Source organism: Orycteropus afer, unplaced genomic scaffold (assembly GCF_000298275.1).
Source record: "Orycteropus afer afer isolate SDZICR_OR568_19922 unplaced genomic scaffold, OryAfe1.0 scaffold00006, whole genome shotgun sequence".
Classification (NCBI taxonomy): domain Eukaryota; kingdom Metazoa; phylum Chordata; class Mammalia; order Tubulidentata; family Orycteropodidae; genus Orycteropus; species Orycteropus afer.
The window spans coordinates 12,044,642-12,057,471 of NW_006921593.1; the positions used below are offsets into that span (position 1 = coordinate 12,044,642).

At 46.6% G+C, this 12,830-nt stretch overlaps 1 protein-coding gene across 1 annotated transcript in view; it reads left to right on the plus strand.

The window, feature by feature from the left end:
• Window positions 1-10,566, plus strand: part of ZNF316 (zinc finger protein 316) — a 37,079-nt gene extending 26,513 nt beyond the window's left edge. Inside the window, exons 9-10 of the mRNA XM_042781124.1 lie at window positions 6,630-6,702; window positions 10,488-10,566. Of these exons, the coding sequence (XP_042637058.1) occupies window positions 6,630-6,702; window positions 10,488-10,566 (152 nt within the window). The remainder of the gene's footprint in view (window positions 1-6,629; window positions 6,703-10,487) is intronic.
• The last annotated feature ends 2,264 nt before the right edge of the window (window positions 10,567-12,830 follow it).

Sequence of the window (12,830 nt, forward strand, 5' to 3'; positions counted from 1 at the left end):
GTCCTGCGGGAGTTCGCGGGCGGGACGAGCTTCGGCTCCGAGCCTCTGGCCGCCTTCCCGGGGCCCTCGGGCGCTTACGAGGAGACCACCCTGTGAGGGGCCGGAGGCCAACGAGGCACACCCGCGGAGCGGCCCGCGCGCAGGCCGCGGGGCAGGGGGCTCTGAGCTTCCAGTCCTGGGTGCGGTGCCTTTCCCTCAGCCCCCGTCCCACGGCCCCGGGCTGCACTCCCACCCTGGCCCTTGAAAGGGCCGGGGCGTCCGAGATGGCACGGCGATGTGGGGGGCTCCAAGTGAGAAGAGCAGTGGGCGCAAGAGGGAAGGGTAGGGGGCGGCCCCCCTGAGGACTGCGGCCTGCCCGGGGCTGTGTCGAGACCAAGCAGTGGCCATGGCAGGCGGTGATATTTTTCTCCATCGAACGTGGGTGGCCAGGGGGACAGGTGGCTTAGGAGTTTTGCAGCAAGGGAGGGGAAGCCCTTGTTTGGAGGGGAGGGGAGGGTACTCGAGGGCAGAGTTGTCGTCTAGGTCGCTGGTGTATTTAGCTGACTACTTCGTCCCATTCCTCAGTGGACGGTTTCAGGGACCCTTGGTCATTTGACTTTGTCCGGGAAGTGTTCAGAGATGTGCGCGTGGCCGATGGAAGCCGGGCCGGTCCCCACAGAGAGTTTCTCCCTCTCCAGGGGACAGAGGCGGCGATAGGAAAGCTTCTATTGTCAGTCTACTGTTCCCCCCCACACACCCCAATCTCATGTATGGCCTGAAGAATCTGGGAAAAGGAGAAAAAGAAACCAAATTTGTGGCCCCGGGCAGACAGACGAGTTGCAGGTGCTCCAGAGCCTGGAGCGAGTTTGAAGCCTTATTGTGAGAGTCGCTCACTCTTGGCCCGGCTTGGGCCCCGGGACCAGCCAGGCGCTGGTTACATCGGCTTGATTTCGTCCGGGCTCCTTCGGCGCTTTGGTCTTCTGACCTCCGGCGGCTGAAGGCCACACACTGAAACACTCAGGAAGCAGGTGGACACACACAGCACGTCCCGTAGGCGTCCCCGCTTTACAGTTAACAACATGGTCGAAAGGGCTGAGGCTGGGTGCAGGATCTCTCCCCACATTCCATAAAGAGGGCCCCTGAACTCTGCGTTAGTGGTGACTCCACCTTGTTTCTGTTTCGATCCTAGCCCTAGGGAGCAGAGGATGGAGCCCCAGGCGGGTCACACTTAACTGGTGATGCCTCCGAGCCTATGCTCAGTAACCAAACGGAGCCTTCAGCTATGCAAGGCCCCCCCGGAGGGTACTCCACCCTCTGGGCAGCGTTTGGGAGGCACTGGCAGGCAGCTGAGGTGGGTGGGGGTCACGTGAGACCCCTCCCTGTATGCTTTGTGCAGGGCCAGAAAACAGAGTTGAAGCAACTGCATTCCTTTTTAGACCTAGTTCCTTCCGTTTTAGCGTAGACAGGGCCTTGGGGGCTGAGAGCCAGCAGCCAGGCTGCAGGGGCTGGGGGCGGGTAGGAGGCTCTGTAGTGGTGGGTGGGCGTGGGCCTGGGTGGTGGTGCTGAGGATTAGCCGGGCTGGGAGCGATTGCAGTGTGGGTGGGTGGTGAGGAGGGCAGGGGCCTGGACGGCGGGGAAGACCTCGCTGCCCTGTGGGACGTGTCCAGCTCTGTTCCTGACGCCAGTTTCTCAATTCCAGGTGCGACAGAAGCCTCAGAAAGGGCCAAGGGGAAGGGGGTGCTGGGCGGGCCAGGGGTTGGGGGACCTCGAGTCTGGCCCTGCACTCAGTCCTCGTGGCCCGCCCTGAGTGCGGGCCTCCATGCTGCTCTGGGGCCCAGCGGCCTCTGCCCTGCCGCCGTGGGCAGGAGGCCCTAGCTTTAATAAAGACTGGAGAAATGAGCTTTCTGACTGATTCCATGGTGTTGCTACTGTTTTCCGTGCCCACCTGCCCAGGAGGCTTTGCAGCGGCTCAGGCTCTGTCGTTTTCTTTTTGCTAACTAAGGCAGGGCCAGAATGGCCCAGGGGAGCCAGGCCCAAGACAGGCTTTTGCCTACATCCCCCAAATTTTACTGGAAGTCCCCGAAGCGTCCCTCACGTTGCCATATACTCCTTGTAATGCTTGCACCTGTCTGGGGACCTTAATGGGTTTGGGCTTGTTTACATCCTTCTAGTACTCAGAGAGCCAGGCGCATGCCAGGGTCACAGGCCTTTCCCCAAAGGCCCAACGTCCTGTCGGTTTATCCAGGGCTCATCTGCTCCCAAGCCAGGGCAAAGCACAAATGCCCCCAATGCCCCCACAACCCGCCTTTAAATTGACTTGCGGCCTTTTTATTCTCACCGTGTCATATCCATAGGATCAGAAATGCCCCTCCCAGCCTTTCTCCGTGGATTTGGGAAAGATGAAGTTAATGCTCTTTTCAAATGTGGCTTGGAAGTGTCAGAACAGAGTGATCCGATCTTGCCATTTTCCAATATAAAGGGACTTTTGAGTGGCAGATAGATGGTAAGGCCACGTTTAAAGATGGTCGGCCCCGAGGATCTTAAAGTCTCTGGAAAAGCTACATTATTCCAAAACCTTAGATTCTCTAGTCAAATTGTTTATATGTGTCTCTGTGTGTGTGTGTATATATATATATATATATATATATATACAGATACATATACGTATATATATATGTGGAGAGAGAGAGAGAGAGAGAGAGGCAAGCTCTGGTTGTGTAGTGCCTAAGGCATTTGACTGCTAAACTGGAAGGCTGGAGGTTCAAACCCACCAGCCACTCCTCGGAATGAAGATTGGGCACACTACTTCCATAGTGATGTCGCCTTGGAAACCCAAGGAGAAGTTGCTTTGAGTCAGATCTGACTCCACGGCAGTGGGTTTGGTTTTTGGTTTATATGTACACACACACGTATACACACACACACATAAATGAAGGGAAAAAAAAATAGAGGAGAAAAGCGGACGCTCTTCGTAGTTTTGAAAACCATATTAAAAAATATAGGAGAAAACCAGACGCTATATGTAGTTTTGAAAACATTGAGTCAGATCTGACTCATAGCAACCTCTCCTTGGGTTTCTGAAGTGGTATCACTGTGGAAGTAGATTGCCCAACCTTCCTTCTGAGGAGTGGCTGGTGGGTTTGAACCGCCAGCCTTCTTGTTTGAAAGGACATCAAAATTTCCGGAGTCCTGATTCATTTTGCACGTTTACCTCCTATTATTGCCAAAAAGAGCTCTGGTGGCATAGTGGTTAAAGCATTCAGCTGCTAACAAAAGGCTGGTGGTTCAAACCCACCAGCCTCTCCATAGGAGAAAAATGAAGTAGTCTGCTTCTGTAAGGATTTACAGCTTTGGAAATCCTATGGGGCAGTTCTCTGCCCCACAAGGTTGCTGTGAGTTGAAATTGACTTGTTGGGTCAATCATTGCCAAGAGGAGCCATGGTGGTGCAGCGGTTAAGCACTCAGCTGCTAACCAAAAGTTAGTGGTTTGAACCCGCCAGGAATTCTTCAGGAGGAAGATGTAGCAATCTACTTGCATAAAGATTACAGCCTTGTGAACCCTGTGGGGCAGTTCTACTCTACAGGGTTGCAGTGAGTCAGAGTTAATTTGAAAGCCCTGGGTATCATCGCTAAGGAGGAAGGAAAGCCTCAGAGACCTGCCCGTGAAACGTGACTTCCAGAAGGTGTTATTTGGAGAGTCACGTTTTCCTTTTTCTCTCTTACCCCTGTTAAAAATAATCAAAACTCAAAGAAATGGCAACAAATCCTATTCTGAGCAGTTATTGCACAAGCATATAGGGAGACCATTTTGACTCCAGAACAAGCAAATGGCTCAAAGAGGTACAGTGGGACTTGGAAAGAGAAGAGGAGGAAAAAAGATACTTTTTTTTTTTTTTCCAAATGATGCATACATAGCACACATAGGAAGCTAATGTGCGAAAGGGTTGCACAGTTCACAAAAAAACAACATCCGTGTTATTTGCATAAAAGTATGGTATAGAAGATCAATCATTGCTAATCTTAATATGATTGATTGATTGACCCCTGTCCTCCTGTTTTTACTGAAATCAACTGATATCAGGGCACAGGGTGGTCTCTGTTCCTTCAGCCAGCTCTGCTTTTGAAATTCAAGTTTGGTGATTCTGGAAAGAAATGGTTAGCAATTTTGGGTGAAAGAAAAGCAACAGGCATTATTAATTTTGATCAGCAATTTCTTTATTTTGAATAACTTTTTATTTCTCCAAGTGGCTACCTGTGGAATAAAGTATTTTGATATATTTGGTTATATTTATTAAATAAAGGTTTATGTTCCTTATTCATTACATTTTTCCTGATTATAAAATATATTTTTCTTAAAGAATAGTTGTAAAAATCCCAACAGTACAAAACTCTGAAAAGTACCCTTTTCATCCCCTAAAGAGTCACAGCCCACAATCAGGTAGCACCATTGGTGGTGTGGGATCAGACTTTTTTCTTTGCATCTGAAAGTGTTTTAAAACTAGAAACATACTTTACATATTATCTTGCAACATGTTTTCTCATTTGACAATATACTGTCATCAAATAAAAGGTCTGGCACTCTGTAAAAGCATAAATGGTGAGGCTTGTGGAAGAATAGTTTGATCTGGACAGCATACAGGGGAAACCACCATAGGCTCTGGCAAGCTGGAGCCAGAGGATGGTTTAAATGCAGAAATAGTGGGAACTAACAGGCAATTTTCTGATTGGCTGATGTTTACAGAGCTGGTGTAATCAGTCACAGGATTATCTTGAGACCCCAGAGTTTCTATTGAAAGACTATAAATATTTCAAAATAACTTGTTTTTCTAATATGCAGACATCTAAGGGCCAACATAGATAGGAGATTTACAAAATTAGTTTTACAGGAACCTAATGTAAGCATTCTTTCAGAGAACAGGTTTTGCAAGGAAGGGAGTGGGTAGTAGGTTTCCTAGAAAAGCCAGACCACATTCCTGACGCCCACCCTCATTTGTTAAGGGCACGTAAAGTTTTACAAGAGTCCAGTTGTGGGTATTAAAGCAGAAATAAGGCTAAATAGGGGGCAGGGGGAATGGAGTTTAATCCGAACTTGAGTCAGCCAGTTTTGTTATGCCAAATGCCTCAGGTTTTAGGGTTTTCTTTTTGATCAAGCCACCTCTAGAGGGCACTGATCCCATTCACCCCAACAGGAGTAACCTTTATTCCACAAGGACTTTGGTTGGAAATTCTGGAGTTTTAATGTTGACAGTCAGTTAAGTGATTGATAAATGTGTTTTACCTTCCCCTTGCCAAGCTATTAGGCCTCATCTTCAGGATAAGCTGGCTGTTATCAGGGTAAGTGTTGCAAACAAGGCCACATTAGAGGAATAATTTGACTTTCTAAAGGGACTTACTCAAGGTGCAAAACCAATCTCTGGGCATTTAGCTTTTTCAAAATAACATAATTATTTGCATAGTGAAGGAAGTTGCAGTGGCGCTACATTAGATAAGCATTTCATAGCACATTTAATTATTCCTATAATGACTATAATGATGACTGGTCCAGTTTGTAATAATGAATGTGACAAAAAAAAAAAAAAAAGTTATTTGGTAATCAGCTAAAGACTATCTATCTATCTGTCTGTCTATCTGACTATCTATCTATGGAACAGCCATAGGGGGTATCGAATGCAATCAGGAAGACTTATAGCATATATCTATAATGTGTTAGTCTATATTCTTGGAAGTATTTATCCAGTATTTAGCAGCGGGAGGTATTAGCAATAGCATCTACTCCTTTTTTGCTAAGCTGAAAGGAGATCCAGAACTATTCTATTGTCTAATACTACTTTGCAAAGGATTCCAATGATCTTTGTTGAGCAGTCATCCCACCTACAATATCATTAGTGATTTGGGCCATAGTGGTGGGTAAGTTAGGAACAGACTTTTCAAGCTGTATTATACCATATAAGCCTTTGAAAATGAACTTGCTCCCTGGAGCACTTTGTCAAGAGCTTTTTGACTCTGTTTCCCCGTTTTACAAAACAGTCTTTCACTATAAGAAACTCTTTGTTTTTAATTTTAAACAGACTTGTAGTTTCCCCACCATGACACAGTTTTTAAGAAAATGACCATGAAATTTGTTGGCATTCTCCTCATAGAGGGTTGCAGTTTATGTCCCCTCCCTTTGAATCTGCTTCAACCAACAGAGTAAGAAGAAAATGGTGCTCTGTGATTTCTAGGGTGATGTGGTAAAGGCCATGCACCTTGTGCACCTGATACGTACTTGGATCCCTGAGCTGCCATCAAGAAATCCAACCATTCTGAGGCTATCTGGAGGAAGACATACCATGTGGAGAGGTCATCTGTGGACAAACCAGTAGATAGTCCCAATCTTCAAGTTATTCCAAGTGTGTAATTTCAGCTGAAATCCCAGAAAATACAGGGCCAGGGCAAGATACCTCCACTGTGTCGTGTCTGAATTCCTGACCCACAGAATCCATGAGTCAAATAAAATAGTGGTTGTTTGAAACAGCTAGGTTTTAGGGTGGTTTATAACACAGCAGTCAGAACTCAAACAATGGACAAGAGATAATGTCTACTGTCCTCCTTCCATCACCACTCACAGACATGCTCTTCAGCAAGCACAGTCTTGTTGCATGCTCCTGCAGGTGACCTTCACACGTGCAACAGCCTGGTCTTTGCACAGCCTCCCTCAGAGAGCACCTTTAGAAATGCACATAGGTATGCTGAGCATACACGCCATGGCATGCAGGCTAGATGTACTCATTAGGGCTCCACACTTAGCTGACACTTGTCCTGCCAAACTTAGAATGGCAGAAAGGTGGATATTGTAACTCTGCTTTTTCATGAAAGCTCTGATACTCCTGTACCAGCCAGGCCTCTATGTAATCCTTTATTCATTCCATTTGACAAAATTTATTTCAGTTCTATGTAACTCTAGATCAGCATCACCTTGAAAACTTTAGTTTTTCATCAAAATCTTGGTTTAATTCAATGGTATTCATATTTGAAATATTATAGGGTTTTTTTTTTCAGTTTGATATAGCTAATTTTTGCTGAAATATTTTAGTCAAGCATGTTCAGTGACTGTTGCTGTTGTTGTGAGGTGCTGTTGAGTCAGTTTTGAGTCACCGTAACCCTATTTACCACAGAACGAAACACTGCCAAGTCCAGCATTATTCTCACAACTGCTGCTATGCCCAAGCCCACTGTTGCACCCACTATGGTCAATCCATCTTGTTGATGGTCTCTCCCCCCCTTTTTATTTTGCTTTTTGCTTCCCCTTGTTCACCAAGCCTGATATCCATCTCAAGGGACTGGTCACTCATGAAGAAATTGAAGATTTTTTTTTACCAACTTATGCAGTCTGAAATTGACCAAACATGCAATCAAGATGTATCCAATAAGCACTAGTGATTGGAATCCAAAAGTTGGAAACAAAAAAGAAGCATTAGTAGTTGGAAAATATGGCCTTGGTAAAAGAAATGACACCAGAGGCCACAAGACAGAATTCTGCAAGATCAATGACTTCTTCATTTCAGGTACCTTCCTTCAACAACTTAAATGGTGACTATACACATGAGCCTCACCAGAAGGAATATACAGGAATCAAATTGACTACATCTGTGGAAAGAGGCGATGGAGAAGTTTAGTATCATTAGTAGAACAAGACCAGGAGCTGACTGTGGGAGAGACCATCATTTATTCATATGCAAGTTCAAGGTGAGGCTGAAGAAAATTACAATGAGTCCGCAAAGGCCAAAATACAACCTTGATTATATCCCACCTGAATTCAGAGATCATTTGAACAACAGATTTGACGCACTGAACACCAATGACCAAATACCGGATGAATTGTGGGATGAAATTAAGCTCTGGTAGCGTAGTGCCTAAGGCACTTGACTGCTAACCAGAAGGCTGGTGGTTCAACCCCACCAGCCACTCCTCGGAAAGAAGGTTGGGCAATCTACTTCCGTAGTGATACTGCCTTGGAAACCCAAGGAGGGGTCGCTATGAGTCAGGTCCGACTCGACGTCACGTAACAACAACAACATGAAGAAAACAAAATGTCATTTAAAGAACAGGAAAGGAAGAAAAGAACAAATGGATGTCAAAAGAGACTCTGAAACTTGCTCTTGAATGGAAAGTAGCTAAAGCTAATGGAAGAAATGATGAAACAAAAGAGCTTAACAGATTTCCTAAAACAACACAGAGACTCAGACACAAAATGAAACAGAAAAACACAGAAGTTCGCTATGCTTATATAAACTGAAATAACTAAAGTCACTGCCATCAAGTCGATTCCAACTCATAGTGACCCCCTTTGGGTTTCCTAGGTGGTAAATCTTTATGGAAGTAGATTGCCCGATCTTCCCTCAATGGAGTGGCTGGTGGGTTTGAACCACCAACCTTCTGGTTAGCAGTCAAATGCCTTAGTCACTACACTACCAGAGCTCTCAGTATATACATGCTTACATAATACCACATAAAACAAATAACTTAGTTTCTTAAATGTGTACAGTAATTCTTTGCAGAAAAAATTAGGTCTTAGATAAAGCTATTAATTCGCTCTTAAATGGAGGGACTTTATCCCGATCCTTTGACCAAAACTGAATATTTTTTTTTTAAAAAAAAGTAATAATTATTGAGAACAACGCAAACAGGAACTCATTTTAAAAAAATGATCACTGAAATCCTAAACTACTTTTAAACAAGAACTTCAAACCAGCATCCCAGTGGGTAAAATCTAGGCTTATTTATCAAGGGTGTTGAGCTCTTTCTGCTGCTAGAGATATTAAACATGTAAATTCCTTCAATTGAAAAGTACTTTGAAATATCTACTAATTTTTCAGATTGTCTTTAGTCAGATCATGTCATTTGCTCAAAAAGGAACAAGTAGCAGGACCATAATGCTTACTTAGAAATTGTGTGGGAGTTCCTAAGGGACAGTTCTAATTTTGGAATTGTTACTAACAGTTTCCCTGTTAGAATGTGCACAAACTGTATCTCAGGCCTACTCTTGGTTATTATCTTAGAACCAAAACACAAAAGTCATTCAAAACTCAGAAAGAACCAAACGGAGTTCTGCTTTTAGTTTTCTCAGTTGTTGTTGTTTCTCAGAGTTACAATAAATCCAATACACCAAAGTTCTTGGAAAGTAGAATTACTTTCTGTGACTAAACCCAACACCCAAAAAGTAGACTCATCTCCGACAGAAACCAAAACAGTAGGAAAAGGGTAAACAAATCCATGCTGAATAATAATGAAAGTATGTTGACAATAATAAAAAATAAGCCAGCAATGAACTCAGACAAACCTCAGATGCGGCAAGGTGGAGTTTCAAAGATACGAGAGGTACTCATCCAGGCAGCTCCCAGAGGTCCATAGAAAAAGGAGAGTCCAGTCAACTCAGCTGGATCCAGAGCACCATTTCTCAGCTTCCTAGGAGCTCTGGGAAGAGACCACATCCCTAAAGCAGCTACTCAGCTGCTCCGGTAGATTACACTATGGAATTAATTTCCATTCTCACCATGGGGAATAACTACCTCCAGCTGCCCAGTCAAGTTGACAACAACCTTAACTACCACGGATGTCTACCTATCCTGACACCAAAATTGTCATAGTGAGAACACTACAAGTCTGTTGAAAATTAAAAACAAAGTTTATTACAGCAAAAGAACGTTCTGCAAAAATAGTGAAACAGTCAAAATAATCTTGACAAATGAGTTTGCATGACTGAATGAGGTGTTGCCTTGCCTTTATGAATTTAGGCAAGTATGGGGACTGTGGACAAGCACCTAATTGCCCAGGTTTTTTTTGAAAAATAAAGGTGTCTTGATTGCTGGACTTATTTTCAGAAAACCAAAGTCAAAGGGCCAAAGTTCTTGGTGTGGCTGTGAGTGGGGGAGGAATGGGATGTGGAGGTGCTGCAGGGATGGAGAGGCCAGGTGGTGTGTGTGGGGTGATGTGGGGCTGTGGGGGGACGTATGTGGTGGTGGGAGGTGCGCTGGGGGGATGTGCGAACGTGGTAGCGCGTGATGACACCAGTAAGGATGGCACTGGTGGGGAGCAAGGTAGTGACCCGCTGTGGGAGGCGGGGCGGCGGAAGTCCTGGTTCAGGCCCCGCCCCCCCCGCGCGTGGGCGGAGCCACCACGGGCAGAGCTCCCAGCATGCTCCCAGCATGCACCAGGTCCCACTGGCGCCCTCACTTACTCCTCTGGAGCTCTGCTCTGGGCCATGGGTCGCGCGGTCCGGCAGGGGGCGGTGGAGACCAGCGCGGGGCGGGTGTGAGGTGAGTACAGGGTCGGGCCAGAGGCCGCGTCCCGAGTGAGTGAGCCGTCCGCCCAGCCAAGGAGCACCCTGGAGCGCCGAGCTAAGACCCGGGCTCTGGTTCCGACTGTTGGAAAGGGGCTGCGCTTGCTCCGGGCTCCACTGTCAAGGTGAAGCCACTCAGGCTGTGGTCTCTCTGGATAGTCGCCTTTCCTGGGTCTCCTCTGGCCCGCAGATCAGGGAAGGAGACAAGCGCCACACACGAGCGCTCCAACACGCCCCCCTACGACGGCTTAGCATGGCGCTCTGGCTAGGGCCCCAGACACGAACCAGTAGGGACTCGGGGACGGAACCTGCCGGTGGCAGTTTGAATTCTGGAGTGTCTCGGGGCTTCTTTAGATTCTGGGGATGACTGCAGACTGGAGCCCCGTGGCCCTTCTCTGCGTTGTGCAACCCAGCGCCGTTCAGCAGACGTGCCCCTGTGGGTCCAGACGCCCAGCATGTGCGCGGTCTGAGTGCTGGTGAGGGCTCGGAAGGCTCAGGCCTTGCCCTCATCGTGGCTGCTTTGCATTTCTACAAGGTGCATCCGGAGGTTTGAGGTGCCATTGAGTTCCAAGAGAGCAGATGCGGGGTCCTGGAAGAAGGTTCCACTTCAAGCCAATTTGCCCTCTAGGCTTTGCGGAAGAAAGCAACTCTCCTCAGGTAAGAGGAGGACTTCGGTGACCGGAGAGAACCCCTATTCCTTCTCAGGCCAGAGACCTCTGAGCTCCAGAGAAGAGGCACAAGAGACTCCGAAAAGGAGCCTGTTATCCAAAGAGACCACACCTTGAGTGACTTCATTACAGAGTCTGAGTCAATTTGCAGAAGATCACAGGGAACTAACTAGAGCCGAGAGTGGTGGCAAAGACCTGTTGGTGCAAGAATTGTGACTTCATTGGCATCATTCTGAGGGGACTCCACAGCTGGGAGACTTTTATACTCCAGCTGACCCCCAAAAAGCACTACCCTCCTGTGGTAGTTCAGTTTGTGTGTCAGCTTGGCTGGGCCTGGTTGAGTGGCCGGGCAGCTGGGGGTAGTTATTCCCCATGATGAGACTGGCAGTCAGCTCCATGGTGGGATCTACACAAGCAGCTGAGTAGCTGCCTTTGGGATGTGGTCTGCTTCCTGTATAGAAGGAGAAGCCTTGGGGATAGTCTCTAGCTTATGGCACGCTTGGACCCTGCATGTAGCCGTGTCGTCGTTCAGCAGCTTGCCATGCTCTGCCTACCTTGGGACTTACGATGGACTTGAATTAATGGCCTGCCAGTGTGGTTTGGTAACATTGGGACTGTGCATTTTTACTTGTCAACCTTGGGCTTGTAAGCCTCAGCAGCCAGCAGTCGTCTGAGTGAAGAAAAGCCTCTAGCTTCAGTGGGCTGGGAGCTGGAGGCAGAGCTGAAGCCCAAGGCTGTGGGGCTTTCACCCAGCCCCTAGAGCCTGGCACTTTGAACTTGGACTTAAAGCCTCCAAGCTGTAAGAGAATAAACTCTCGTTTGTTAAGGCCGTCCCATTTGTGGTATATTCTCGTCAGAGCGGCACTAGGGAACCAGAACACCACCTTTCTCCATTCTCCAGTTGTTTCCAGATTCTGAACAGCCTTCTGCCCTTGTCCATGATCTGGTCCCTCATCCAGAGATGTGCTGATGTCTTTCCTGATCTTACAAAGTGAAGAGGAGTAGAGGGCGGATTTGTCATACTTATGAATTTTGTGTCATTTAAAGAAAGGGTTAAAAAGGGCCTGAAAGGGAGAAAATGTTTTAGATGAGTAAGAGGTCAAGGGTAGAAGCCAGAGCCCCTGCCTCCTGGGTTGGTGGAGTCCACAGAATCCAGTTGGAACAAGTTGCCTATTAAAATATTCTTTCTAGAAATGGCAATCAAATTAGGAGGAGCCATTAAAAAAAAAAAAAATCTATGTTTAAAGGACCTGTCCTTTTTTTCACAGCTTTATGTGGATTCTCTGACTCAAAGGGCTAATGTTATTAGTAGTAAAATAGATATCCCCCACTCCCATAACTGCAGTTTTAGTGAAGACATAGTATGTCATCATTTGAGGTGCTATATAATTCGTTTAATCAATTCTGTTACAAATGTTTCTGTGCTGGTAAGAAGGGGAGAGGCCATTTGCCATGGAGTTGACCCCAAGTCATGGCACCCCCATGTGTGTCAGAGTAGAACTGTGCTCCATAGTGTTTTCAGTGTCTGGTTTTTTGGCAGTAGACCACCGGGCCTTCTAAAGTGCTTCTGGGTGGACCAGAACCTTTTGGTTAGTAGCCAAGTAAGTTGACCATTTGCACCATCCAAGGACTCCCAAGAGGGAGATATCAGTTTATAGTAAACATTGAAGATAGAAACGTGGAAACCCATTGGAGTTACTAAGGGACTGTGGCTGTCTCCTTTCTCTTCCCCAGGACCCCAAGTTACTCAGCTGATGTGTGGAAGTTTTAGGCAGGGGAATCAAGCAACTGCAAAGCCAGCCAGATTTCTTAGGGTTCTATACCTTTTTCCTTCTCTTCCAGATCCCCCTTCACAGATTTCTACT